The sequence below is a fragment of the Salmo trutta genome, unplaced genomic scaffold (assembly GCF_901001165.1).
Source record: "Salmo trutta unplaced genomic scaffold, fSalTru1.1, whole genome shotgun sequence".
Lineage (NCBI taxonomy): Eukaryota > Metazoa > Chordata > Actinopteri > Salmoniformes > Salmonidae > Salmo > Salmo trutta.
The window spans coordinates 451355-464092 of record NW_021822511.1 but is presented as its reverse complement, the minus strand read 5'-3'; the positions used below and the strand labels follow the sequence as shown (position 1 = coordinate 464092).

At 38.4% G+C, this 12738-nt stretch overlaps 1 protein-coding gene across 3 annotated transcripts in view; it reads left to right on the top strand.

The window, feature by feature from the left end:
- The window catches only part of LOC115182449 (receptor-type tyrosine-protein phosphatase epsilon), a 229046-nt gene that overhangs the window by 187770 nt on the left and 28538 nt on the right, over positions 1-12738 (top strand). For 2 of the 3 annotated variants that reach the window (XM_029744042.1, XM_029744043.1), the window contains exons 3-5: positions 3089-3166; positions 5861-5957; positions 7093-7166. In XM_029744042.1, the coding sequence (XP_029599902.1) occupies positions 3094-3166; positions 5861-5957; positions 7093-7166 (244 nt within the window). In that variant the 5' untranslated portion in view covers positions 3089-3093. Of the gene's footprint in view, positions 1-3088; positions 3167-5860; positions 5958-6115; positions 6275-7092; positions 7167-12738 lie in introns of those variants that run through there. The other variant, XM_029744044.1, reaches the window with a different exon arrangement.

Genomic DNA, 12738 nt, shown 5'->3' with positions numbered 1-12738 from the left:
CATAGTGGTCTGTATAGATGGATGTTTAAATACCTTACTGAGGCTGTAAACTAAGAGACATGTGTCCATAGTGGTCTGTATAGATGGTATGGATGTTTAAATACCTTACTGAGGCTGTAAACTAAGAGACGTGTCCATAGTGGTCTGTATAGATGGATGTTTAAATACCTTACTGAGGCTGTAAACTGAGAGACATGTGTCCATAGTGGTCTGTATAGATGGTATGGATGTTTAAATACCTTACTGAGGCTGTAAACTGAGAGACATGTGTCCATAGTGGTCTGTATAGATGGATGTTTAAATACCTTACTGAGGCTGTAAACTAAGAGACGTGTCCATAGTGGTCTGTATAGATGGTATGGATGTTTAAATACCTTACTGAGGCTGTAAACTAAGAGACGTGTCCATAGTGGTCTGTATAGATGGATGTTTAAATACCTTACTGAGGCTGTAAACTAGGAGACATGTGTCCATAGTGGTCTGTATAGATGGTATGGATGTTTAAATACCTTACTGAGGTTGTAAACTAAGAGATGTGTCCATAGTGGTCTGTATAGATGGATGTTTAAATACCTTACTGAGGCTGTAAACTAAGAGACGTCTCCATAGTGGTCTGTATAGATGGATGTTTAAATACCTTACTGAGGCTGTAAACTGAGAGACATGTGTCCATAGTGGTCTGTATAGATGGTATGGATGTTTAAATACCTTACTGAGGCTGTAAACTGAGAGACATGTGTCCATAGTGGTCTGTATAGATGGTATGGATGTTTAAATACCTTACTGAGGCTGTAAACTAAGAGACGTGTCCATAGTGGTCTGTATAGATGGATGTTTAAATACCTTACTGAGGCTGTAAACTAAGAGACGTGTCCATAGTGGTCTGTATAGATGGTATGGATGTTTAAATACCTTACTGAGGCTGTAAACTAAGAGACGTGTCCATAGTGGTCTGTATAGATGGATATGGATGTTTAAATACCTTACTGAGGCTGTAAACTAGGAGACATGTGTCCATAGTGGTCTGTATAGATGGTATGGATGTTTAAATACCTTACTGAGGCTGTAAACTAAGAGACATGTGTCCATAGTGGTCTGTATAGATGGATGTTTAAATACCTTACTGAGGCTGTAAACTAAGAGACGTGTCCATAGTGGTCTGTATAGATGGATGTTTAAATACCTTACTGAGGCTGTAAACTAAGAGACATGTGTCCATAGTGGTCTGTATAGATGGTATGGATGTTTAAATACCTTACTGAGGCTGTAAACTAAGAGACGTGTCCATAGTGGTCTGTATAGATGGATGTTTAAATACCTTACTGAGGCTGTAAACTAAGAGACGTGTCCATAGTGGTCTGTATAGATGGTATGGATGTTTAAATACCTTACTGAGGCTGTAAACTAAGAGATGTGTCCATAGTGGTCTGTATAGATGGTATGGATGTTTAAATACCTTACTGCGCATGCTTTTTATTAACATACCACTTTTCAACATCACATGCAAATCTGGAAAATATCCCCATAAACTGCAGAATCTTTTTTGTTTTTTTTCCTTGTCATGAAACAGGAATTTGAACAATCGTGTATTTTATTTGAATATTTGAAATGTTTAGAAGTGTGTTTTTTCCCCCAAAACGTAAGCAGTGACATGGTTTGCTGATGTTTGGTCCGTTAGTCTATTGGCCCACCATGTGGACAAAGAAGGCATTACCATGACAACATGTTCTGCTTTATTGGCAGAAGACTACAGTCTGAGTGGTCTGAGATCTGCCTTTAGACTACAGTCTGAGTGGTCTGAGATCTGCCTCTAGAATACAGTCTGAGTGGTCTGAGATCTGCCTTTAGACTACAGTCTGAGTGGTCTGAGATCTGCCTCTAGACTACAGTCTGAGTGGTCTGAGATCTGCCTCTAGAATACAGTCTGAGTGGTCTGAGATCTGCCTCTAGACTACAGTCTGAGTGGTCTGAGATCTGCCTTTAGACTACAGTCTGAGTGGTCTGAGATCTGCCTTTAGACTACAGTCTGAGTGGTCTGAGATCTGCCTCTAGACTACAGTCTGAGTGGTCTGAGATCTGCCTCTAGACTACAGTCTGAGTGGTCTGAGATCTGCCTTTAGACTACAGTCTGAGTGGTCTGAGATCTGCCTTTAGACTACAGTCTGAGTGGTCTGAGATCTGCCTCTAGAATACAGTCTGAGTGGTCTGAGATCTGCCTTTAGACTACAGTCTGAGTGGTCTGAGATCTGCCTCTAGAATACAGTCTGAGTGGTCTGAGATCTGCCTCTAGAATACAGTCTGAGTGGTCTGAGATCTGCCTCTAGAATACAGTCTGAGTGGTCTGAGATCTGCCTCTAGACTACAGTCATGTGTAATGCTCTTGATTGGTCATCAATCAACAAGATAATTAAAGAAAAAAAAAACATTCTTATTTTTTTCTTCATAATATACACCATTTAAAACAGCCAAACTCTATTCACAACAGTATTCAGTTGGTAAGAGACAGACATTCAGTAAATACTAGGAATAGATTGTCTATGTGTTATCCAGATAGAAAAGAGAAATAGACAAAAGAACATTTTTGATTTAGAACAATAAAGAAGTTTAATAATTTAACTGAGCAAACCAGAAACCTTTCAATATATCGATTCAATCAATACATTAAAACCATTTAAATATAATACGTAGGAAAGTTGTGCAGGACTGTGCTTGATGAAGAATCAATCTATCTTTATAGACTGTTAAGAGTATTTATCTGGTCAATATGTCAGTGTATTATGTCTGTTTTGTAACAGTGTGTTATATGTGAATATATGATCGTATTATAAATTGTATTTTAATGTTTAAGGACTCCTGAAAGATTAGTCCAAATTAGGACTAAAAGAGATCCTAATCAAGTCAAATCAAATCTAATCAAATACAGATTGTACCTTTTTTTCACATTGTGCTTTTTTAATCAGGAATGAATCATCCGTTTGTTTAACCTGACCTGTTAATAACTGTTATTATCTGTTTCTCTCTCTCTCTCTCTCTCTCTCTCTCTCTCTCTCTCTCTCTCTCTCTCTCTCTCTCTCTCTCTCTCTCTCAGTCACAATGGTCCCAGTTCTGTTTTTGATGGCAACCACGTTAACAACAAATGACACTTCCAATGAAGACCAGACAGGTGGTAAGTGAGACAGATGTAATTTACAGTACAATGTTCTTCTGGAGATATACAGTATACTACTTCATGTGTAACATGGTCAAAAAAGGCCCGATTTCTAAAACTGTTGGGACGTTTTTTTCATGACTCAGTAAAATGTAATACGTGTTTCTACACAGTAAATACACAGTAAGGCCTGTATCTATATTACAGTATATCCTCCACTGTCTGATAAGGTACTATTGTCCAACCTTCCTTTATTATTACAGGATCATAGTAAAGCTGGAGTGGATTAGTTTGGCCAGTAATTTACCATGTTGTTATCATTTGTAAACAGGCCAAATGGCTGGCTGTGAATGCCTTAACAACAGCCCTTCTGTCTCTCAGGTTTAAATGACATAACCCTTAACAACAGCCCTTCTGTCTCTCAGGTTTAAATGATATAACCCTTAACAACAGCCCTTCTGTCTCTCAGGTTTAAATAGCATAACCCTTAACAACAGCCCTTCTGTCTCTCAGGTTTAAATGATATAACCCTTAACAACTGCCCTTCTGTCTCTCAGGTTTAAATGACATAACCCTTAACAACAGCCCTTCTGTCTCTCAGGTTTAAATGACATAACCCTTAACAACAGCCCTTCTGTCTCTCAGGTTTAAATGATATAACCCTTAACAACAGCCCTTCTGTCTCTCAGGTTTAAATAGCATAACCCTTAACAACAGCCCTTCTGTCTCTCAGGTTTAAATGATATAACCCTTAACAACTGCCCTTCTGTCTCTCAGGTTTAAATGACATAACCCTTAACAACAGCCCTTCTGTCTCTCAGGTTTAAATGACATAACCCTTAACAACAGCCCTTCTGTCTCTCAGGTTTAAATGACATAACCCTTAACAACAGCCCTTCTGTCTCTCAGGTTTAAATGACATAACCCTAACCCTTAACAACAGCCCTTCTGTCTCTCAGGTTTAAATGACATAACCCTTAACAACAGCCCTTCTGTCTCTCAGGTTTAAATGACATAACCCTTAACAACAGCCCTTCTGTCTCTCAGGTTTAAATGATATAACCCTTAACAACAGCCCTTCTGTCTCTCAGGTTTAAATGACATAACCCTTAACAACAGCCCTTCTGTCTCTCAGGTTTAAATGACATAACCCTTAACAACAGCCCTTCTGTCTCTCAGGTTTAAATGACATAACCCTTAACAGCAGCCCTTCTGTCTCTCAGGTTTAAATGACATAACCCTTAACAACAGCCCTTCTGTCTCTCAGGTTTAAATGACATAACCCTTAACAGCAGCCCTTCTGTCTCTCAGGTTTAAATGACATAACCCTTAACAACAGCCCTTCTGTCTCTCAGGTTTAAATGACATAACCCTTAACAACAGCCCTTCTGTCTCTCAGGTTTAAATGATATAACCCTTAACAGCAGCCCTTCTGTCTCTCAGGTTTAAATGACATAACCCTTAACAACAGCCCTTCTGTCTCTCAGGTTTAAATGATATAACCCTTAACAACAGCCCTTCTGTCTCTCAGGTTTAAATGACATAACCCTTAACAACAGCCCTTCTGTCTCTCAGGTTTAAATGATATAACCCTTAACAGCAGCCCTTCTGTCTCTCAGGTTTAAATGATATAACCCTTAACAACAGCCCTTCTGTCTCTCAGGTTTAATGACATAACCCTTAACAACAGCCCTTCTGTCTCTCAGGTTTAAATGACATAACCCTTAACAACAGCCCTTCTGTCTCTCAGGTTTAAATGACATAACCCTTAACAACAGCCCTTCTGTCTCTCAGGTTTAAATGATATAACCCTTAACAACAGCCCTTCTGTCTCTCAGTTTTAAATGACATAACCCTTAACAACAGCCCTTCTGTCTCTCAGGTTTAAATGACATAACCCTTAACAACAGCCCTTCTGTCTCTCAGGTTAGAGGAGCTTGTCCCTGATACTTATCTCCCTAGACAAAGTCTGCGGCCCAAATGGCAACCTATTCCCAATAAAGTGCACTACTTTTTCCCAGGGTCCATAGGGCTATAGTCAAAAGTAGTGCACTATATAGGGAATAGGGTGCCATTTGGGACATAGCCAAGTCAGATCTTAAATCAGGCCTCCATCCAGACCATAATAACGGGTCTAGTTGCCTGCCAACCTTAATTCCCACCTGTCATCCACCAGAGCAGGGTTGTGTTCAGTAGGGACAACAAGGAAGAAAACACTCTGAAACTGATAGGTACTATCTGCTGTGGTCCAATAAGAAAAGGGTTGTTTTTGTTGCCCGTTGGGGGAAAAAAAGAATGTTTTTGCCACAGTGTGCCTTATTGAACACTGCTCAGCATTTGGCCTGTGCTCAACTCTCTGTAGCCCCGTAGAAATACAATAATTAGAAAGGACATTCAAGATCTGAGGTGGCTTTTGACCTATCTAGTAATTGTACTGCTACGCTCAACTCTCTGTTCTACCACAGGCTTCTTCCTGTTCCTTTGTTGACTCTCTCTCTGCTGTCTGGATCCATCCCAATAACCTCTCCTACCTCCTGAAGTGTGTACTCGTTCACTACATTGGGTTGGTGGAGGCATGGGCTGGACTCGAGGGAGGGTTCCGTTATTTCCTTTCTAATCTATGAAGGGAAGTGAACAAGTGCAGACTTTTAGAGGAAGGACATATTTTTGGTCCATAACCTCTGCCTCTTCCTTCTTCCCTCTCCTCTCCAGAAGACACAAAGTCCCAGAGTTCCCACATCCTGCCTACCGTGCTGGTCGTCCTCGTGCTGCTTGTCATCAGCATACTGCTGGCCTGGTACTTCCTCAGGTAACGTACCAGTCATAGGGTGGGGTAGTGTGTGTGTGTGCTGCCAGACAGGGCGAGGGCTAGGGCCAAGGTGACGTCACCCTTCCTCTCCCCAATCAGCAGAGGGCGGAGCCTCCAGTCAGGAAATGAAGCACTAGCGGTTGTTCATGCCTCATTGCTGGCTACAGTAAAACTGACAACTACACAGCCAGGCGGGTTAGTATGAACGAGCTCAAGTCAAAGAGAGAGACCTACTGTAGCTGTAACCTAGCCTGTGTTCTGTGATCTCATCAACCCTGGACTCTAATGAGAAAGAACAACTTTTCCAGTTTCAGATGGTACCATACGTATAACTAATGTTTTAACTTAGAACTTACAACTGTTCATTCTTAGAACTTACAACTGTTAGCTCTTAGAACTTACAACTGTTAGCTCTTAGAACTTAGAACTGTTAGCTCTTAGAACTGTTAGTTCTTAGATCTTACAACTGTTAGCTCTTAGAACTGTTAGTTCTTAGATCTTACAACTGTTAGCTCTTAGAACTTACAACTGTTAGCTCTTAGAACTTAGAACTGTTAGTTCTTAGAACTTAGAACTGTTAGCTCTTAGAACTTAGAACTGTTAGCTCTTAGAACTTAGAACTGTTAGTTCTTAGAACTGTTAGAAGTTAGAACTGTTAGTTCTTAGAACTTAGAACTTTTAGATCTTAGAACTGTTAGAAGTTAGAACTGTTAGTTCTTAGAACTGTTAGCTCTTAGAACTTAGAACTGTTAGTTCTTAGAACTTAGAACTATTAGATCTTAGAACTTAGAACTGTTAGATCTTAGAACTTAGAACTGTTAGCTCTTAGAACTTAGAACTGTTAGTTCTTAGAACTTAGAACTGTTAGATCTTAGAACTTAGAACTGTTAGTTCTTAGAACTTAGAACTGTTAGATCTTAGAACTTAGAACTGTTAGTTCTTAGAACTTAGAACTGTTAGATCTTAGAACTTAGAACTGTTAGATCTTAGAACTTAGAACTGTTAGCTCTTAGAACTGATGTGTTGGTGTGAACTTGACTAATAGTCGTAGGTAAAATACATCCCTTTATGTCCTTTAATCTGTCATCCTCATGTTCTCTATCTTCTCCTCCGTCTCTCTCTTTCTACCTGGCAGGTTAAGAAACCAGAGAAAGGAGGTCGTCACAACAGTCGACAAGAAAATACCGAATGGAATCCTGGAAGAACAAGGTCCGGTCACCTTTAATAATGAGTGTTTATCTTGGTTAAGTCACTGATCCTTTATTTCACCAGGGAAGTCGCATTGACATTGACATCTTTTTCAAGTGATCCCTGGGTTGGAGAAAAAAGTGAAACTGATTTACACATAACCGCGTTGTTGAGAAGAGACAACCGAAAGAGTTTTAATGTCAAGCTGTAGGTGGAGTAGTCTGCTCTGCTCTGCAGGAGTCCCCCTCACTGTCATGTGGTTGTTGTCTGTCTTCCTGTGGTTACTGATGTGAAGGAGACGACCGACAGATCGTTTTCTAACCTACATCAACTAAGAAGTCCCAATCTGCATCGCGCAGTCGCCTCCATGCTTCACTATGACATGTCCTTACCACATGATGAGCTATATTTAATGATGCTCTCTCCACATGTATTTCTTCAACACGGTTGGTGTGTTACATACACATTTATAAAAACAAGCAGCCATTGTTACATCCATTATTAGTAATAATATCACTGTTATAATCCTCTATAATATTAATAATATCACTGTTATAATCCTCTATTATAATCCTCTATAATAATAATATAACTGTTATAATCCTCTATTATAATCCTCTATAATAATAATAATATAACTGTTATAATCCTCTATTATAATCCTCTATAATAATAATAATATCACTGTTATAATCCTCTATAATAATAATAATATCACTGTTATAATCCTCTATAATAATAATAATATCACTGTTATAATCCTCTATTATAATCCTCTATAATAATAATAATATCACTGTTATAATCCTCTATAATAATATTAATATCACTGTTATAATCCTCTATTATAATCCTCTATAATAATAATAATAATATAACTGTTATAATCCTCTATTATAATCCTCTATAATAATAATAATATCACTGTTATAATCCTCTATAATAATATTAATATCACTGTTATAATCCTCTATTATAATCCTCTATAATAATAATAATATCACTGTTATAATCCTCTATAATAATAATAATATAACTGTTATAATCCTCTATTATAATAATAATATCACTGTTATAATCCTCTATAATAATAATAATATCACTGTTATAATCCTCTATTATAATAATAATATCACTGTTATAATCCTCTATTATAATCCTCTATAATAATAATAATATCACTGTTATAATCCTCTATTATAATCCTCTATAATAATAATAATATAACTGTTATAATCCTCTATAATAATAATAATATCACTGTTATAATCCTCTATAATAATAATAATATCCCTGTTATAATCCTCTATTATAATCCTCTATAATAATAATAATATCACTGTTATAATCCTCTATTATAATCCTCTATAATAATAATAATATCACTGTTATAATCCTCTATTATAATCCTCTATTATAATAATAATATAACTGTTATAATCCTCTATAATAATAATAATATCACTGTTATAATCCTCTATAATAATAATAATATCACTGTTATAATCCTCTATTATAATCCTCTATAATAATAATAATAATATCACTGTTATAATCCTCTATTATAATCCTCTATTATAATAATAATATAACTGTTATAATCCTCTATAATAATAATAATATCACTGTTATAATCCTCTATTATAATAATAATATCACTGTTATAATCCTCTATTATAATCCTCTATAATAATAATAATATCACTGTTATAATCCTCTATTATAATCCTCTATTATAATAATAATATAACTGTTATAATCCTCTATAATAATAATAATATCACTGTTATAATCCTCTATAATAATAATAATATCACTGTTATAATCCTCTATTAGCTGCGTTGTTTGACACACATGAGAAGTGTTTGTTTTGGGATATCCAAACATTACAATAGTTGGAGTTAAGCGGAAACATTATGTACATTTAAAGGACTTGTTTATACTCATAAATACTCATAACATATTATTATTATTATTATTATTATTATTATGCTTTCTCAATATGAAATATTTTTATCAAACAACTTAATGTAAAGTATGGAGTATGGAGCAGGCTTCCTATAGGCTGTCCTAATAACAACACTGAGTTCCTGATCAGAATATAACTGGTCTATAGAGCAGCAGGCTTCCTATAGGCTGTCCTAATAACAACACTGAGTTCCTAATCAGAATATAACTGGTCTATAGAGCAGGCTTCCTATAGGCTGTTCTAATAACAACATTGAGTTCCTGATCAAAATATAACTGGTCTATAGAGCAGCAGGCTTCCTATAGGCTGTCCTAATAACAACACTGAGTTCCTGATCAGAATATAACTGGTCTATAGAGCAGCAGGCTTCCTATAGGCTGTCCTAATAACAACACTGAGTTCCTGATCAGAATATAACTGGTCTACAGAGCAGGCTTCCTATAGGCTGTCCTAATAACAACACTGAGTTCCTGATCAGAATATAACTGGTCTATAGAGCAGGCTTCCTATAGGCTGTCCTAATAACAACACTGAGTTCCTGATCAGAATATAACTGGTCTAGAGAGCAGCAGGCTTCCTATAGGCTGTCCTAATAACAACACTGAGTTCCTGATCAGAATATAACTGGTCTATAGAGCAGCAGGCTTCCTATAGGCTGTCCTAATAACAACACTGAGTTCCTGATCAGAATATAACTGGACTATAGAGCAGCAGGCTTCCTATAGGCTGTCCTAATAACAACACTGAGTTCCTGATCAGAATATAACTGGACTATAGAGCAGCAGGCTTCCTATAGGCTGTCCTAATAACAACACTGAGTTCCTGGTCAGAATATAACTGGTCTATAGAGCAGCAGGCTTCCTATAGGCTGTCCTAATAACAACACTGAGTTCCTGATCAGAATATAACTGGTCTACAGAGCAGGCTTCCTATAGGCTGTCCTAATAACAACACTGAGTTCCTGATCAGAATATAACTGGTCTATAGAGCAGGCTTCCTATAGGCTGTCCTAATAACAACACTGAGTTCCTGATCAGAATATAACTGGTCTATAGAGCAGGCTTCCTATAGGCTGTCCTAATAACAACACTGAGTTCCTGATCAGAATATAACTGGACTATAGAGCAGCAGGCTTCCTATAGGCTGTCCTAATAACAACACTGACTTCCTGATCAGAATATAACTGGTCAATAGAGCAGGCTTCCTATAGGCTGTCCTAATAACAACACTGAGTTCCTGATCAGAATATAACTGGACTATAGAGCAGCAGGCTTCCTATAGGCTGTCCTAATAACAACACTGACTTCCTGATCAGAATATTACTGGTCTATAGAGCAGGCTTCCTATAGGCTGTCCTAATAACAACACTGACTTCCTGATCAGAATATAACTGGTCTATAGAGCAGGCTTCCTATAGGCTGTCCTAATAACAACACTGACTTCCTGATCAGAATATAACTGGTCTATAGAGCAGCAGGCTTCCTATAGGCTGTCCTAATAAAAACACTGAGTTCCTGATCAGAATATAACTGGACTATAGAGCAGCAGGCTTCCTATAGGCTGTCCTAATAACAACACTGAGTTCCTGATCAGAATATAACTGGACTATAGAGCAGCAGGCTTCCTATAGGCTGTTCTAATAACAACTCTGAGTTCCTGATCAGAATATCTGGGATATTGTTTACTTGACACGAGTGGCCATAGCACATGCCCAGGCTGGTAACCATTCAACTCTTCTGGTCACATTTCAAACGCTTTTGTCAGAAGGTTTACAGTGGAGTTTATGTGTGTGTGTGTGTGTGTGTGTGTGTGTGTGTGTGTGTGTGTGTGTGTGTGTGTGTGTGTGTGTGTGTGTGTGGTGTGTGTGTGTGTGTGTGTGTGTGTGTGTGTGTGTGTGTTTGTGTGCGTGCGCGTGCGCGTGTGTGTGTTTGTGTGTTTATTTTGGCACATTGACAATGAGGTTAACGAAACTAAGATTATTTCTTGAGGGCTTTTCGCTCTGCAGAAGTATGAATCTATTTTCTGGACTGTGCCTGTATCTTTGTAGCAGAAAGACATGAATAACCATTTGATTGACTTGGTAACGTGTGGAGTAACCTACTGGTAGGACATTTTGTCACAATATGAAAGTGTCTGTTTGTCTACTCATCCCCCACGGTGTACAGGGGATATCGTTAACATCATAGACATCTCAGAGGCGTTAAACACACCCTCATCATCAGGTCAGGTACACGCTGTGTAACCATAGTACCTGGGTCCAGAACCCACATGTCACTAACACACCTGTAACCATAGTACCTGGGTCCAGAACCCACGTGTCACTAACACACCTGTAACCATAGTACCTGGGTCCAGAACCCACGTGTCACTAACACACCTGTAGCCATAGTACCTGGGTCCAGAACCCACGTGTCACTAACACACCTGTAACCATAGTATCTGGGTCCAGAACCCACGTGTCACTAACACACCTGTAACCATAGTACCTGGGTCCAGAACCCACGTGTCAATAACACACCTGTAACCATAGTACCTGGGTCCAGAACCCACGTGTCACTAACACACCTCTTCCAGAGCATTGTGGCTTTTGACTTTTCTCAAATTCTGGACTCTAACAAAACCTTCCAGAGTATTGTTGCATGGGATTGTCACGTCCTGATCATAGTAAGTTGTTATTTTCTATGGTAGAGTAGGTCAGGGCGTGACATGGGGTGTTTGTCTATGTTTTGTATTTCTATGTTCAGTTTCTAGTTTGGTATTTCTATGTTGGTTTTATTTGGTATGATCTCCAATTAGAGGCAGCCGGTTGTCGTTGTCTCTAATTGGAGGTCATATTTAAGTTGATGTTTATCCCACCTGTTTTTGTGGGTGATTATATTTTGAGTAGTGTGTTTTCCTCTCTGCGTCACGGTTTGTTGTTTTTGTGTATTCCAGTATTTAGTGTCTTTGCGTTTTGTTTCACGGTAAATAAAATATGTGGAACTACGAGCACGCTGCGTTTTGGTCCGATCCTTTGAACAGCCGTGACGGGGACGCCAACAGAGTCTGCTATACTATAGTGTGGCTGTGCTTCCTCTGGCTTGGTGATGCTGGCTCTGGGGACAGTGACCTCTAAAAACTAGTGGCGTTCATTGGTGACTAATACACGTAAATCACTTGTTTGAAGAGTCTAGATTTCAATTAGATGTAAAGTATTCGGCATTTGAAATCAGTTAGTGTGTATCGCACATACAGTATTTAATACAATGATTTAAATGAATGTCTATGTACATCTGATTGATCGTAGATGTGCTTTCTCTAGGTTGCGATGGATGAAGTTCCAACCTTTGTCTGTAAATGTTGTCTCTAAAACAATGTGCTTCTCCGGCACTTCTCTGTGTACATACAGGCATCACCACTTCCTCTCAACTCAACTCAACCCATCTCTCTTTGTCTCTCTGTCTCTCTCTCTCTCTCTCTCTCTCTCTCTCTCTCTCTCTCTCTCTCTCTCTCGGGTCCTCTTCTCTCTCTCTCTCTCCTCTCTCTCTCTCCTAATCTCTCTCTCTCCTCTCTGTCTCTCTCTCTCCTCTCGTTTCTCAATCTCTCTCTCTCTCTCTCCTTTTCTCTCTCTCTCTCTCTCTCCTC